The sequence below is a fragment of the Athene cunicularia genome (genome assembly GCF_003259725.1).
Source record: "Athene cunicularia isolate RWA chromosome 4 unlocalized genomic scaffold, athCun1 chr4_part2, whole genome shotgun sequence".
Taxonomy (NCBI): domain Eukaryota; kingdom Metazoa; phylum Chordata; class Aves; order Strigiformes; family Strigidae; genus Athene; species Athene cunicularia.
The window spans coordinates 3705313-3719911 of NW_020799099.1; the positions used below are offsets into that span (position 1 = coordinate 3705313).

General features: G+C 36.8%; 1 protein-coding gene across 1 annotated transcript; it reads left to right on the forward strand.

Annotated features, from left to right (window-relative positions):
• Positions 1-256: 256 nt before the first annotated feature.
• IL21 (interleukin 21) lies at positions 257-5164 on the forward strand. The gene is made up of 5 exons (XM_026847381.1): positions 257-391; positions 518-553; positions 4366-4503; positions 4938-5025; positions 5139-5164. The coding sequence occupies exons 1-5, from the start codon at positions 257-259 to the stop codon at positions 5162-5164; spliced, it is 423 nt and encodes a 140-aa protein (XP_026703182.1).
• The last annotated feature ends 9435 nt before the right edge of the window (positions 5165-14599 follow it).

Consider the following 14599-nt stretch of genomic DNA (forward strand, 5'->3'; position numbering starts at 1 on the left):
TTTTGTTCACTCCATCAATCCCTGCCCCCTACGCACAAACTTGCATACATGCACCTAGCCAGTGGAAAAGAAAAAAGGGTTACTCATTAATCCATTCTACAAAGCTTTCCAAACTGAAATGGGTGGGTTTTACATCTTCAGCAAGGAGCAATATATAGGTAGGTACGTAGCATACCTGAGCACAGCTCAAACTGACGTGTTCATCTTGAATAGCACAACTCTGTTCCTGGTGCATTTTAGAACAAAACTCATCAGTATGGAGAGGATGATTATTTTCTGTATGCTTTTCTTCTGTTCCAGCATGGCGCTGACTGCAGCTCCATACAAAATAGTAAAATACAGACAGCTTCATAAGACAATTACACGGTTACAAAACACAGTGAAAGATAAGGTAAGTAAAGTATTTGTCATAATATTGAGATGATTTTCAAGCATTATATATTGTTTAGAACTTACTTTGTGAGAAACATCACTTTTAAATGTTAAACTTTTCTAATTTAGATTTGTTTTATTGTAGGATGTTGAATTGCTGCATACACCAGAAAACCCTGTGGTGAGATTGCTTTAACATTTCTTTTCAATTAAATCAATTTGATTCTGTACTGGTTTATTCCATTGACAAATAGCAGATGCCACCTTCTTCCTATCTCTGACCTAGTACTCTTAATGCAAGCTAGACTGAGTAAGAAAATACTTTTATCAAAGTTCCTTATTTATGAATTTTTAATAGCAGAAGCATTTATATTATGTAATCTTAATTACTATTTTGTTATCATGTGTGTTCTAACACACCCACAGATTCAAATTTGTATGCATTCAGGTTACTCAAGAAATGGTGCTAAGAGTGAGGATTCATACAAGATCCAGACGAGCAGCAGTGCTCTTGGGATTGCAGGTTTTGGGAGTGGAAGTGTCTCCAGCTGCCATGAGTTCTGGCCGCACTGGGAGCATTGCTGTGCTGAACCCAAAGGGAACCGCCTTCCCTCCCACTGAAGCTAAATGCCAGGAATGGCACTGTAAGGCCGTATTACACAGCACCTTCTCTCCTATGTAGTCCCACTGGTTTCTCTGAGACTACACGTGTTCAAGGGTTGTGCTATCAATGGGAAGATAAAACTGCATTCTGCAAGTATTCTCTTTAGATTATAACTAGTTAAAATTACAAGAACAGGTCCTTGTGAATCCTTTTTTAATACAGATATTTATTTTATACATTATTTAATGTGTGTTCCAATGTTAGGAACTTCTTAGATGTAGTAAATTACACCAGAGTCACAGAAAGTGTGTGCGTATTCAAAACTGGCAGGGCTCAAGATTTACCACAAAATTAAATGCTAATAATAGTACCAACATGTCTTAAAAGCTTAGAAGGTAAATGTATCCTGCTTTCTTTTGATAAACCCCAACATGCAACAAAGGTCTAGAGCTAGCTGTGGTAATCTAATGCCATACTTCTGTTACCAGCTGTCTTAAATTTACGTGTAATTTTGAGTCCTGACAACTATTTCAGAAAGCAATTTTGATCGACATATAAAAATGATCATTATGCATAGTTTTTTGAAAAATGCCCAGAGTGTACTCAGGTTTACTCAGGACTGTAAACTCTCGCAAAACAACAACAAGAATTAAAGAAAAAAAACTCACCTCACTTCACACAGGTTTTGTTAGCTTCCTCCTAGGCTTTACAGTTGGGTGCATTTTTTTCCTTGCCAAAAACATATAGAGGCATGACCAAAACGGATACATTTCTTCTCATTGCTAGAAACAACTGCCGTGAAAAAACCTAATGCACCCTAACTAATTGCTTGGGTTTTTTCATTAACACTCTTTCTAACTTCTGGTGTCAAACTGAAAAGAAGGAGATGATTAGCTGTCATTTTACTGCAGCATTTGTCACTACCTCCGAAACAAAGCAAATACAACTAGTGACTAATCGCTTAATCAGTTTTGGTTTTTTTAATTTAAAAACATGGTCACCTCAGGAAGGAAGACAACAGTTCATTTGCAGCTTAGGGCTTTACAGTCTGATTCTGGGAGGTCCCACGTACCTCCGCTGAAAAATACAGAATTCACATATTTAGAAGGTACTAAGCTGATATAGGTTCAATCTCTCTGAAAACCTTAAATGAGTAAATTAGTGTGTTAATAGTAATTATTACCAGCAACCACATTAACAAACTTTTCATCCTACAGGGTGAAATTTACATTTCCTGAATTGTCCAGATACTAAGATATGAATTACAGTGTGCCAAAGCTGCACTCGGGGTGATTAGGTGCAACTATACCCTAATGAAACTGGATTTAATAAAAAGTCTTTCATATAACTGTATTTCAAATAGCAAAATATTGTTTCTGTGATAACCTGCTTATGCCAGATTTACATTTTTTCTTGAATATTCATGAAGATTACCTTTTATAATAGTCAAAATTCAGCGGTTTATCACCCTATGTTTTGACTTCCTTGAGGCTCCTGTGAGTGGACTGAGTATTAGCTCCAATTCAATCCCACAGAATTCCTCTGTACGCTCAACAATGAAATATCTTTTTTTAAAAAAGAAAGGGAGGCAAAAAGTTTAAAAGCTCAGAGGACATCGACTCAAGGGAAAACATGCTGTAGCTGAAAAAGTCGTCTTAAGGCTGAAGTGATTCAAGATCAGAGGGAAAACAAGATCTATTGCTGGTGATTGACATAACAGCTGAAGCCATTGACTCAATGCTGATTTACATCGGATCAGCATCTAACCCTGCTGATCACCAATTCAGGAAGTGAAGGCTTTTCAGCCTAATCTGTAAAGTTAGAGTCAGATGCAGAGTATTGCTGCAAGTTGCCTCGGATATAAAACTGTACGTGTTTGCATAGCCCCTCTCAGACATTACCAGTGGTCTATGCTTTTTAATGACTCTTCATCCAAGTGCTTAACCCATCACAACACACTAAACCCCACAATCCTTGTGGTCCTCTGACTGTTGGCTTGTCTACAGCTAACTGTTAACTCAGCAAAAAAAAAAAAAAATCAGCATATATGAGAAATGCTAGTTTCTCAGCTCATCACGGATGAGGCAGAAAATGTTTTCAGTTTCAGCTGGAAAACTGATCTCTTTAAAAACGAGTGGTTTTTTTCCAGTAAGCAAGACTTGTTACGGTAAGAAGCTTGAAACAAACATAAATGTGCGGTTTTTAAGGAAAATAAAATGTTATATCTAACCAATATAAAATGTTGCTATTAAAATTTGCTATAAGCAACATACATGAAGGTTGTCTTGTCCTTGCCAAAGCAGCAAACTGCCGCGGCATCTAATAAACCAGACAAGATTCAGCTTCGGCAGCAGTTGGTATGCAAAACAGGGCTGATGGCATTGTAGCCTTTTTAGTATGTGTAATCAGCAGTTCTAAATGTTTCCTTCTTTGGAAAACAGAAAGCAAGTTAGAAATTGGCTTCAGTAAACACTGATTTTCTTTCTCTGTTGACTATGGGTTAGTTTTGGTGATACTTTCCATAGCTGTGTGCCTAGCGAAGGAAACAGCCACTGCGCAGGAAAGGACTCTGGAGAGCTTGTGTCTGTTAGCATCAGGAAAACTGACACGCAGCTGCAATGTGAAAGGAAAACGGCAGGTTGCTTTTTAATACCAGATAAGCAGCAGCAGCACAAAATTTATATCATCAGAATAGATTGCTTCTTTTTCATGTTAGATACAGATGGTACTTACTTTCCCTGACTTAGGTTTAATGTGCACCTGGGTTTAAAGCAACACAGTAAGACAATTCAAGCCAGAGCCTGGCTCTTTATCCTGCCTCTCGTCCTCAATCCCTCTTTTCCCTTTAATAAGGTAATTTAACTTACTTCATCACCATCACTTTCCATGCTATCAAGTGAGAACATTTCAATAGTATTTGAAAATATGTAGTTCTACATCAATTCTAATTATTAAGTAGGTAATATTAGAAATGGCATAAAAATTAGGAAGAAAAAGGTATATTCCCACATGTGGCACTAAGGAAACGTCCAGAGTGGTAGTCGTAATCTTTTAAAAAGAAAATACTCGTGTGTGTGAAAATTTACTACATAACATGATCTACTGTTCAGCAGCATTTTCTTTCAACAGCTGTCACTACTAATATCCAAATGGACATTTTAGGCATTTATTTTATGAATAAATATTTAAGTAATTATCAAAGAACAGGCAGAGTAAAGGTTAAAGATTTCTTGCGTTATCTAAAACTAACTTTAAAAAAAAAAAGAAAAAAGAGCACAGTTGAAATGTCTCGTGGATACTTACTTTTGCACATGGACCACAACCTAACACATGCAGGAAAAAACACTGCAACGTTTGTTTTAAAATTGTTCCTTCTTTTCTTGCCCTAGGACGAATGCCTGTTCACCGCTGTGGCCTGCTTCCAGAAGGGCACACTGAAATTACAACCAGAAAACAGCGAAGTAAATTCCACATTCATCCAAGCTATTACCGTCTTGAAAAAATTCACCCTCAGAGACTCTGGAAAGGTAGGATTTCCTCACAATGCTCATAATCGTGATCACTGCTCCTTATTTTCTACAGCAGACACCACCCACCATGGTGGAATTATAGAAAGCAAACTTTTACAAAAACTCATATGCTTTTCATTACTTTGGGAATTTTTAAAATGTCCAATTTTCTGCACTTCTGGGAGAAGTGTTCACTCTGATCCTACCAACTGCATGCATACACTTGGCAATCACACAATGTGCCAGACAAAAGGACAGGGATTACTGCAAAAGATGTCAATGAAAGGTGTCGTTACTATATTCTTTGCCTTCCTGAAATACCCTGTCCCAGCTTTTCCATTTATAAAAGGCTTTGATTACAACCCTCTTGATTTTTCAGTAAGAAAGCTTGAAGTATTAGTTATGATTCAGATGCACTGTTTAAAAGCAACATGATTTTCTTTATCTTCCAGCAGTGTGAGTCTTCATGTGAATCTTATGAGAAAAAAACCCCCAAAGAGTTTTTGAAGAGCTTTGAAAAACTAATCCAAAAGGTAATCAGAGTTGATTCCTCCTGGGTGCTTTTTGACATTTTGCAAACAATTACAGATATCCTTATTTCATACTATTTCTAACAATGCATTGTTTTTACAGTTATTCAAGGACTAATACAGGACACACCAGAGCTGAAGGCTACTGAAAATCTACTATTTAAAGCAGACACTATGTTATTTAAGACAACATGAGAAATGTAAATATCTTCCATTGCTATTTTGCTGTTCTCTGTGTGTGGTAAGTGAAAGCCTCTTCCAAAATACTAAGGGGTTCTAATTTGGATGGCTATTCATAAGATGGATACTGTTTTGAAAGTGATCTTTAGCCTCACCCTATAGTGAAAATTAAATTGTAATTTCACAAAACCAGGTTCTCTTAAGGGACTTAACTATCACCTTCTGCTGAAACAGAAATACAGGAGATGACTACTTTTGTATTTTTGCTTTAATCTTAAATGAATATCATACAGAGATGTCTGAAACTTTTTAAAGAAAATTAACAAAAAAATTATTAGACGCTTTGAAGCCTCAGAAAGAATCTATGTGGACTGATGTCCTTATCTACAGTTATACCACACACACAATTTTATTGTAAGTTATTTGACTGTATCTTAGCTAACCATGGAAAAATATCCTGCATTTAACTGCCTTATAAATACTGGAAAAACATTTACAAATCATACCGTATGGCATCTTGAAGTTAATAGCATATTTGCCATGGGGTTCAACAGGGAGAGGAATAATGCACGTGCTCTAAGTAGAGATACGGAATTCTGTGGGAAAAAACACATTTCAGAAGATGGAATTCCACCTAGACTCCCTCAACTTAACATGATAAATACAGCAGAGGCATGGCTGGCTGCTATGACCAGCCACTGCAAAAGGTCCAACAAATACAGTAACTGATTATTCAGAGCGAAGCAGCTTAAAAGCATATTGCTCCTTCCCAAAACCCAGTATTTTACACTCATATTCATACACCATTAACACTATTCTTTCTCTCTACTCTTATTTCATTTTAATGGTTTAAGTTTTAACTGCATTTTTTTCTTTGAAAACTTTTTGTTATGTGGAAAGCTGCCTGTACAGCTTCTGAATTCTGAACATTTCTGTGGAACTATGGTCAGAGATACCACTGAAACTTTTTAAAATAAAAGTGAGTATCACAGCACTCAAAACAAGTTTTTAGCAGCTTCATTATATACCACCATATTCTGACTGCAATGATTCCATACCTCTAGACTCTTCCATCTGAGAAGTAAATGTTAATTTATCAACAAACAGATATTAGCCCCACATGAGGAAACTGATCTTGGAAGAGAGTGTAAAGCCTTCCAGTAAAAATTAGCCTTTCATCTTAATTTTCTCTCTACTTAGTAGAAAAGTGGTATAGAGAGCAAACTGGAAAGCTACATCTAGTGTTATGATGGAAAATTACAAGCTTAGTTACCTCCAAAAATAATGAGGTAGTATTAAAAATATTTCCATTCCTACTAATGTCAGCCTAAAGGAAAACTAATACAAAAAGCTTTTTTGTTTCCACATTTTCGCTGTCCTGAAATGTGAACTTCCTCAAAAACATGTCAGAGGTGGAAGGAAGATCCTCAGGGCAACAACAAATCAAGTTTCCACAGTGAAGTCTCCTTGTTTCTGGTGATGACAATTTTGATTTAGATTGTCTTTTTTTTCTTTTTCTATCTCAAAACCTGCTTTTCCTCTTAGTAATGTTCTGTCTCATACCTCAGTGTTTCCACATTACTACATGAGAATTAACATTCTAAACATGATTACTTACATATGAGTGGTAGTACAAGCTACTAAGTTTAGATGGTGTTCTGCACCTTTTAGCTCCGTTTCTCTGCCTTTGCTACCCACAAAGTCCCTTAATCATCAACTGGTAAGCAATATGCAAAGCTGCTGTTCCAAATGCAAGGAATTAATGAATTGTAAAGTTACAGAAGTAGAGAAAGTCAGGATAAAAATTTCAGATTTGGATTTAAAAAACCTGGGAAAATATTAAAGCAAGTGCTGCAGCCGCAGAGTACCTGATGATGTTTCCACAATGTCACATTTAAATTTTTATGGAGGAGTTTAACTGAATGCCTTGATCATGAGCTAAGTGCTTCTTCTGGTGAGCCCTAGAAGGCCAACCAAGTAAACCAGCACTTTTCATTCATTTCCATGGAATATTTGCACGTGCAGAGTTTTGGAGAAAGAGCTTTATTTTTATACAAAGAATACAGTATCTATTTTTTTATTTGTAAATGTCTTTTCCAGTACTATGCTAAGTGCATTCAGATTAATATTCTACAAGAGCCTGTTAAAATTCTTGTTGCGCATATCAAACGTGATTAGCACGCCCTAGCAAAAAGAACAGTGTACGTTACGTTTTTATTAGTAATCATTACAAAGCATTGAGAAGCAACTTTTGTACCTAGGATGGATATTTTACAACAGAAAAGCAATTTCCTACCACAATGTCATAAGCTAACTAATTACTCCTGCCTACACTGGAACAAGGTCTGGGTTTTGTACACAAAGTAGCATGTAATGCAGTAAGTAATGTAGCTACTTCTGTTTTGTGACTATGGGTCTTATCACACCAAGCATACTGCTAAAGGTTTTTTTTTTGTTATTTTAAATGTAATATACTCATTTGTTAATTGAGGCTATTTCTTGTACCTGCAAAACAACTTAATCCAAAATGCTCATTCATAGGATTCAAAAAAATAGTGAAAAACTGTAACAAATGTAACATAGCATTTATTGGACAATTCAGTCCTGATATATATGGGAAATATTAAGCACAAAATTATCACATCTGATCTTGGTTACCACCACACTTCTGGCCAGTGTCGTTACAATCATCGTGGGCAATTTTGTATACTTCAAATACACTTTGCCTCACAGAGTGTTGAAGCTTCATGCTAACTCTTTGATTTGTCAAGAGTTATTAAAGGTTGAGTGTGTGATTCAGGGTGTGTTTTCTGAATCTCAAATGAAGAACAGAAAATCAGTCTTCAAGAAAACATTGTCTTGTTCTCCAACACTGTTCTCGGGAGAAAAAATGAAGATGCCCCAGGAGGAACTTGTGGTCCTAGGAAGGATTAAGTTATCACAATTCCAGATGTGTACACAGTCTTGACTTATTTTTATTTGTAAGATGAACTCTCTTTGTACTACCTGCACTCTCTGCAGAAACAGTGTATGTTTCATTAACTGAGTACACAGAGTAAGCCTTATAAAAGCTCATTACCTCCCAGGGAGGTTTTACAATGTATTTATGATTTTGGTCATAAGTGCCCTTTGCAGGCACTTCAAGATGTGTTTTAGCATACAATTCTGTATAATATTTACTTGTCCTGAGAAGATTCTTTATTTTTATACCAATTGACACATCTAATTTAATTATTTATTGCATTTCTGTGAATGGAATGTTCATACTAAGGACTATGTGGTCTGATTTATTTATACGCCTGTGATATTAAATAATTTTAGCTAATACAATTTTCTCTTGTTCTTTTTTTAAAAAACTTCTGATCGTTCCTACCCTGTCAGCAGCCCACAAGACCCCTCAGTGAACTTCATTAGCCTACACTGTCATAGATTTTGCCAGATCAAATGAGGGACACAGAAATTATCTTTCCTCTGTTCTTACATATCTGCTAAAGGAAAGGTCATTAATTTTTTACTGTTCTCATCTCATTTGAAAATATTTTTTTTTAAATTGGCTTTTCAGGCTTAGTAAATCCCTTTGTCAAACTCATAGCAGGTTCAGTCACATCACCTAGATTTCTTTAGACTGACATGAACAAAATCAGGTAACTTCATGTTTTGAGTCTACACAGAATAAAGTAAAACACCTGAAAATGTAACTCCAGAAGTTACAATTATTCAGTCTGGTTTACGCTGTTCTCTTCCATCTTACTTTTCTCTTGTTTTGAAATGTCAATCCTTTTTTGCATCTCAATTTGATAGAATGTGCTGAAGTTCTCAAAAAAATTGTATTTTTAGCTATTATACTATGTTTTATCTTTTACAAAAAATTCACTTTCCCTAAAATGGAACAAAAATGGACTTTGTTCCCACAAACAAGCACAAATCTCTAACAAAAACAAAGACTAAACAGTTGAACAGCTATTCCTTCCCTTTTCATCTGTTCAGAAACCAATGACTGAGAAAGTACGTCCTTCCATTATGATTCCTGTCATCACACATCTGCATTGGTCGTGCCTCATTTTCTTTAAAAAAACCCATTCAAAAATAAATTAATAGGAAGTGTCATAAAACACTGGAGACTTCAAGCATAAACTGCTCCTATGTCCAAGACAGAGGACGATGTGCAGGACAATGCTGCTATGCTCTCTCTACTAGAAGTCAAGCAGTTCTCAGCCCAGTAGGTGTTTTCCTCTCAAAAAAAGAGCCAACAGACAGGAGCTGGATGTGCCAGTTGCCTCCTGTTGGTTCCCAAATAGTTCACTGGTGGCAGATACCTGAACCTGCAGCCTAGATCACCCTGTAAAAGCCTTTGGAGAGAAGAGAAAAAGGGTCTAATCCAAGCAATCTCTCCTATGTTTGCACACAAGAAACCAGGAACAATCAGGTATGCTGGGATTCACCCAGAGTCAACTATTAGTCAAATCTGAGCCATTTGTCCACTCAATGAAGAGATGCAGACAGGGAAAAAGTCATCCAACTCCAAACTGTATGTAATATAGGTGGCTTTGGAAAAAAGCATAGGGAATAGTTCTCACTCAGATGACTACACAGTTGATGACTATTACTAGATAGATGAATCTTACTCAAACTACCTAGGATTTTCAGATGCAAGCCAAAATGTTCAGAGTTATCTTCTGTGGCTGATGTAGTGTCTCCAGGTGCATATTTGCTAAATACACTATAGCCTCTCTTTCCTGGTATAACCTATTTAATTTTCCACATATACACTGCTTTTCTTTCTTACTTGCATGCTTCACTATTTTCATCTACAGCCACAATCACATTAGAAAATTCAGGAAAGAAAGTATTTGGAGTAGATGTTTCTTTGCTTTTAAAATCCAAGGGAACTGAAAAAATAAATACAGATTAAATATGTAAGTATGATTTCAGAAATATTATTAGCAGCTGATCAGTGTCTCTGGTGTGGACAACTGGCAGCGTGCAAAAGTATCTTGACATTGCATGGTGGGAAGCAAAGAGACCCTAAAGCCCTGCAGCCAGACCACCTTGTCTTCCAAAGTACATGGTTCATTGTGTAGCATATTCTCGTATTATAGACCTCATAGAGCCTGGAACAGATCGCAGAGAAGCTTTAACAGAAGGCTTTAGGATTCTGGTACATTCAGAAGTACTTGCTGGAGCACAGCATACAGCACGCTATGTGCACTGTACAGATATGTGCTGCTGCAATAGAGAACAGAGCCTCCCAGACCAAAGACAATTGTGCTAACGCTAGAATAACTCAACTGTTTTAACTCTGCTGAGATGTCTAGGCACAATTTTGGCCAAACTGACCTAGATATCTCTACAGATATAAAAGAACTCCCTTTCAGAGTTGAAACAATCTCAAATATCTTGGTTTGTACTGCACAGAAATGCTACGCTCTATCAGTAAGTTTTTTTTTTACACCCCCTATATATTGTCTCAACAGCTGTGGGGTCAGGGAACAAAAAAACCTGTCCTACAGTGTTCTTTGCTTTTCACTTGTGCTGATGATCAATGTATAATGAGCAGTGAAAGAGAACATTTCCTATTCAAACACCTTCTTTGTACAAGCTGATGATCTGAATTGCTGTACTGCCACCTGTTGATAATTGCATAGAAATTCAAAACGGTTCCAGATACAAAACAGATAAACTGAAATAACCATTCTCGTGACAGTATTTTCTGAGACACACTACAGAGATAACGAAGTTATTTACTTCTCAGTTTTCCCTTTTTCTGCTGACACAGCTGAAACTGTGTTTCAGCTAAAAGAGCTAAAAGAAACCATTATTCTTTTCTTGTCCAGTTGTGTTACTGCTGCAACATCATGAAGTGTATGTTTAAAAAACTCAGAATGAAGGCACCTGAAAAATTACTCAAAAGTTTTTCTACTTTCTAGGCTTCTGAGATGTTAAGAACCCAAAAGACATCGCATTTCTCATATGGATTTTTTTTTTTAAATTTCTGATGGAAGCTTTGTTTCTCTGTTCTCATATCTTACTTTTCTACCTATTTATGTACTACAGGACTCCCATCACTTCAGCATCTTTCTTGCATGCCTTTTCCACCACTCTTGAACAGACTGAAGTATCAGCAACAACTTAGAGAAGGGAAGTGTATACGTAGTAGCTAAAACTTCTAAAGGAATTAGAGAGGATGAAGATTGAAAGTACGGCAATATGCAGTTGCTCAGAAAATTAAAAGTTAGTTTAAGACAAATGATCTCAAAATTATTAATAATGTGCACAGGTCAAAGCATACATACACAAATGTTCTGAGGTTAAGTAAAGGTCTCTCCCTTTTCTTTAAGACAACAGGATCCTCACTGGGTTTGATAAGTTTGTGTACATTGATTTCACCTCATTAGCTAGCTTATTTTTCCCAAAGAATCACCTTAAGAAGAGAACTGGATCAAACCTGGCTCAGAGGTCCTGGCACTTGGTGTTTATCCTGACATTGGCTTGTAGCCCCAAGAAGTAAAGAAGTTCACAGTGAAGCTGACAAGGATAGCAGCTATTTATAGCATCACCCTTGGGCAGTAACACTTCCCAGGTACAACAAAATACCGGAGACAACAATCTTTAATGAATACCTCCAAAACTTTTTCTGGAGCAACACTAATTACGCTGTGGCAAGAGAATACAGATGGAGTCCTCAAAACTCATTGCTGGGACCAACGTGCCAACAGATACCTATTTATCTGTACATAGTCAACTGAGATAATTCAGAACATCTCTCTATATTGTCTGTATATGGAAGTTAAGACAATTCTCCTAAATCAAGGACTTGATTAAGGTATGCAGTCAATACACTCCCTGTTCTCCCTGCTGTCATTAGACTGGAGTAAGATTCTTACTTCTGAATGTACACAAACACCAAATATTCACCAAACACTGCCTTTAAGCACCTTGTCATCTTTTATGTCCAGCAACCTTCCCTCTTATTGCCTGCTCAAATAATCATTGTGATGTTTTCTGTTCTCTATTCTTAATTCCTAACATTTAACTTGCTTTTCTGACTGCTCCCAAGCCACAAATTGACAATTTTGTGCAAGTATCAAGTTACCTGAAAGTGTCATTCATGTGTGGTTTAGAACTTGGAGCTCAGTTTCACATGTAAAATTAGGATTTCCCCTGCACATACACATGCATGAATTTACCCCTGTCACAACTGAATTTCACCATTCTTTTGCCCATTCACTCTTACAAGCTTTTTCCAGAACTTCTTATGTTCTACCCTTGTCCTCACTGCCCTACCATCAGCAAACTTTCCCAAAGTAATCTCTATTAAAAGACTTGCATTACAAACAGTTTCGGCTTCTGTTTGTTATCTTTCAGTCAATCAGTTGCCCATGCAATAATCCTCCTTTTAAGTCTACTGATGCCTAGAGCTATTATCCTTCAGGGAGGGACTTTGTCAGTTTTTGGAAAACCACATGACTATGGAAATTAAATCACCTTTTTCCATATGACTCTTAATCCTTCGAAGATTTCCAGTGTACTTTGTAAAGCAGGATTTTTCTTTCCAAAAGCCACAGTGACTCTTCTTAAACAGATTACATTTACTCAGGTACCCACCATTTTTTTTTTTTTTTCCTTGCAGTATCTACTAGCTTTCAGTTTCCCAAACGCCCTGTGGAATCTCTTAAAAAAGTTAGCTTCCCATTCATTGCTGCCCAGTTCTCAGTTCTCATGGCAGTTTAAGAGTGATAGGTTACATACCCCACTTACCAATAGAACTATTTTAGAACTCCCAGGTTAAATACCATCACCAGCCTGCTAGTTTGTTTTAAAATGCTGTTCCACAGACTTTTTTTTTTTAGCCATTTTAGTTCCCAAGACATCTTTTGCTGGTTTCCTCATGAAGTTGCCAACATTCTCACTTTATTCCCAACTGAATTTTTTAGTTTCTTTAGATTCTAGTTTATATACAAATAATTAATTAGCTTGCCTTTGACAGCTGGTCATTGTCTTACAAACCACTCTTGGAGCATTTCCTGCTCCTACATTTAAAAGGGGATTTAGTATTAAATTTTACTAGATGTTACCTCAAACTCTTTTTTAGCCCATCTTTTATTTATTAATTATTCTCCACATTTGTATCTGCCAGTTTATCATCCTATTTTCTTCATGTGAATGTATCACCAGTTTTCTGAAGGATATCAATAGCCTCCCTTACCATGCCAGTTAGCCTCTTTAGCTTCCCCTTTCCCTTTGTCAAAGGCTGTACAAAATAGCTGCTATGTTCATGTTCATATCTATCCAAAAACCTATCAAGAATTCTGCTGCCCCTTTGAGTTTCTTCGTAAAGAGCTTTCTCATTTTTATCTCTTTTCACCTTTTGAAGATGACCTTATTCTTAAACCTCTCTAACGTGCCCTGTCTCCTCTCCATGCCCATTCTTGAGTCTTCATTTTTTTTCCTTCCCATTCTTCTAGCTTCCCACATTTGTTCTCCACTTCACTTTCTGCTGTTAGCTTCTTCCAACTTCCTCTGTTTTCAAGGATTTTCAGACACATGGTGCATAACCATCAGCTGTATAATTCAACTGAAATGGAAAAACAGTTGAACAGTAACTTTCAGGGCCACCAGACATTAGCATTAAGCTCTTTATTCATCACAACTGCTGTTTATCAACCAGTGTAAATTCACACAAGAAAAAATATGGCTCATGAAACCATGGCAGCTTCTCTAGGCTGTTATCAAAGGATCATCTACAGGAGAACATCCTTACAACAAGGAAGTCAGAAAGATTTTCATTTTTAAGCCACAGAAGCAAGGTGACCACTCACAAACCAGAGGTAACAGAAGATACAGTACATTTCATATCAGGCTAATCATGACAGCTCAGACAAATGGTTTAACACTGTGACAGAGCAGCTCTCTCCATCCTCTCCTAAAACCTTAAAACAAATTAAGAGACAATGAATGAAAAAGTGGTCAAAGTTGGAGACAGTTCATGTTACAACAGGAGCTGAATGTAAGACAGCATCTGTAGGGAGTGAAATACAGAGGAGTACGTGAGGTTGGCACACCAAATCCAGTGTTTCATCAAATCAAGAAGGAACTCCAAGCTTATGTCTGCCTTTATAGACGGTAAGTAAACACACCGATGTAACGACCAGATCATAGCACCAGAGGGCAGCAGGCCAACTGCAAAAAGAAAACAGACCTCCCTCCTCTAGTTTTTTAAAAAATTAATCTCACCAACCATCAAATGTAGGGAAATAATGTTCAAAAAAGTAACTTTACTGAAAAAAGCTACAATGCTCCCACTTCTGAGAAATAATTAATGATCAAAAGTGATAAAGTTGACTTTTTCAATACAAACTAAGATACTTTAGGGTTCGTTGAACTCCCTCTTAGGAGGAAAATCC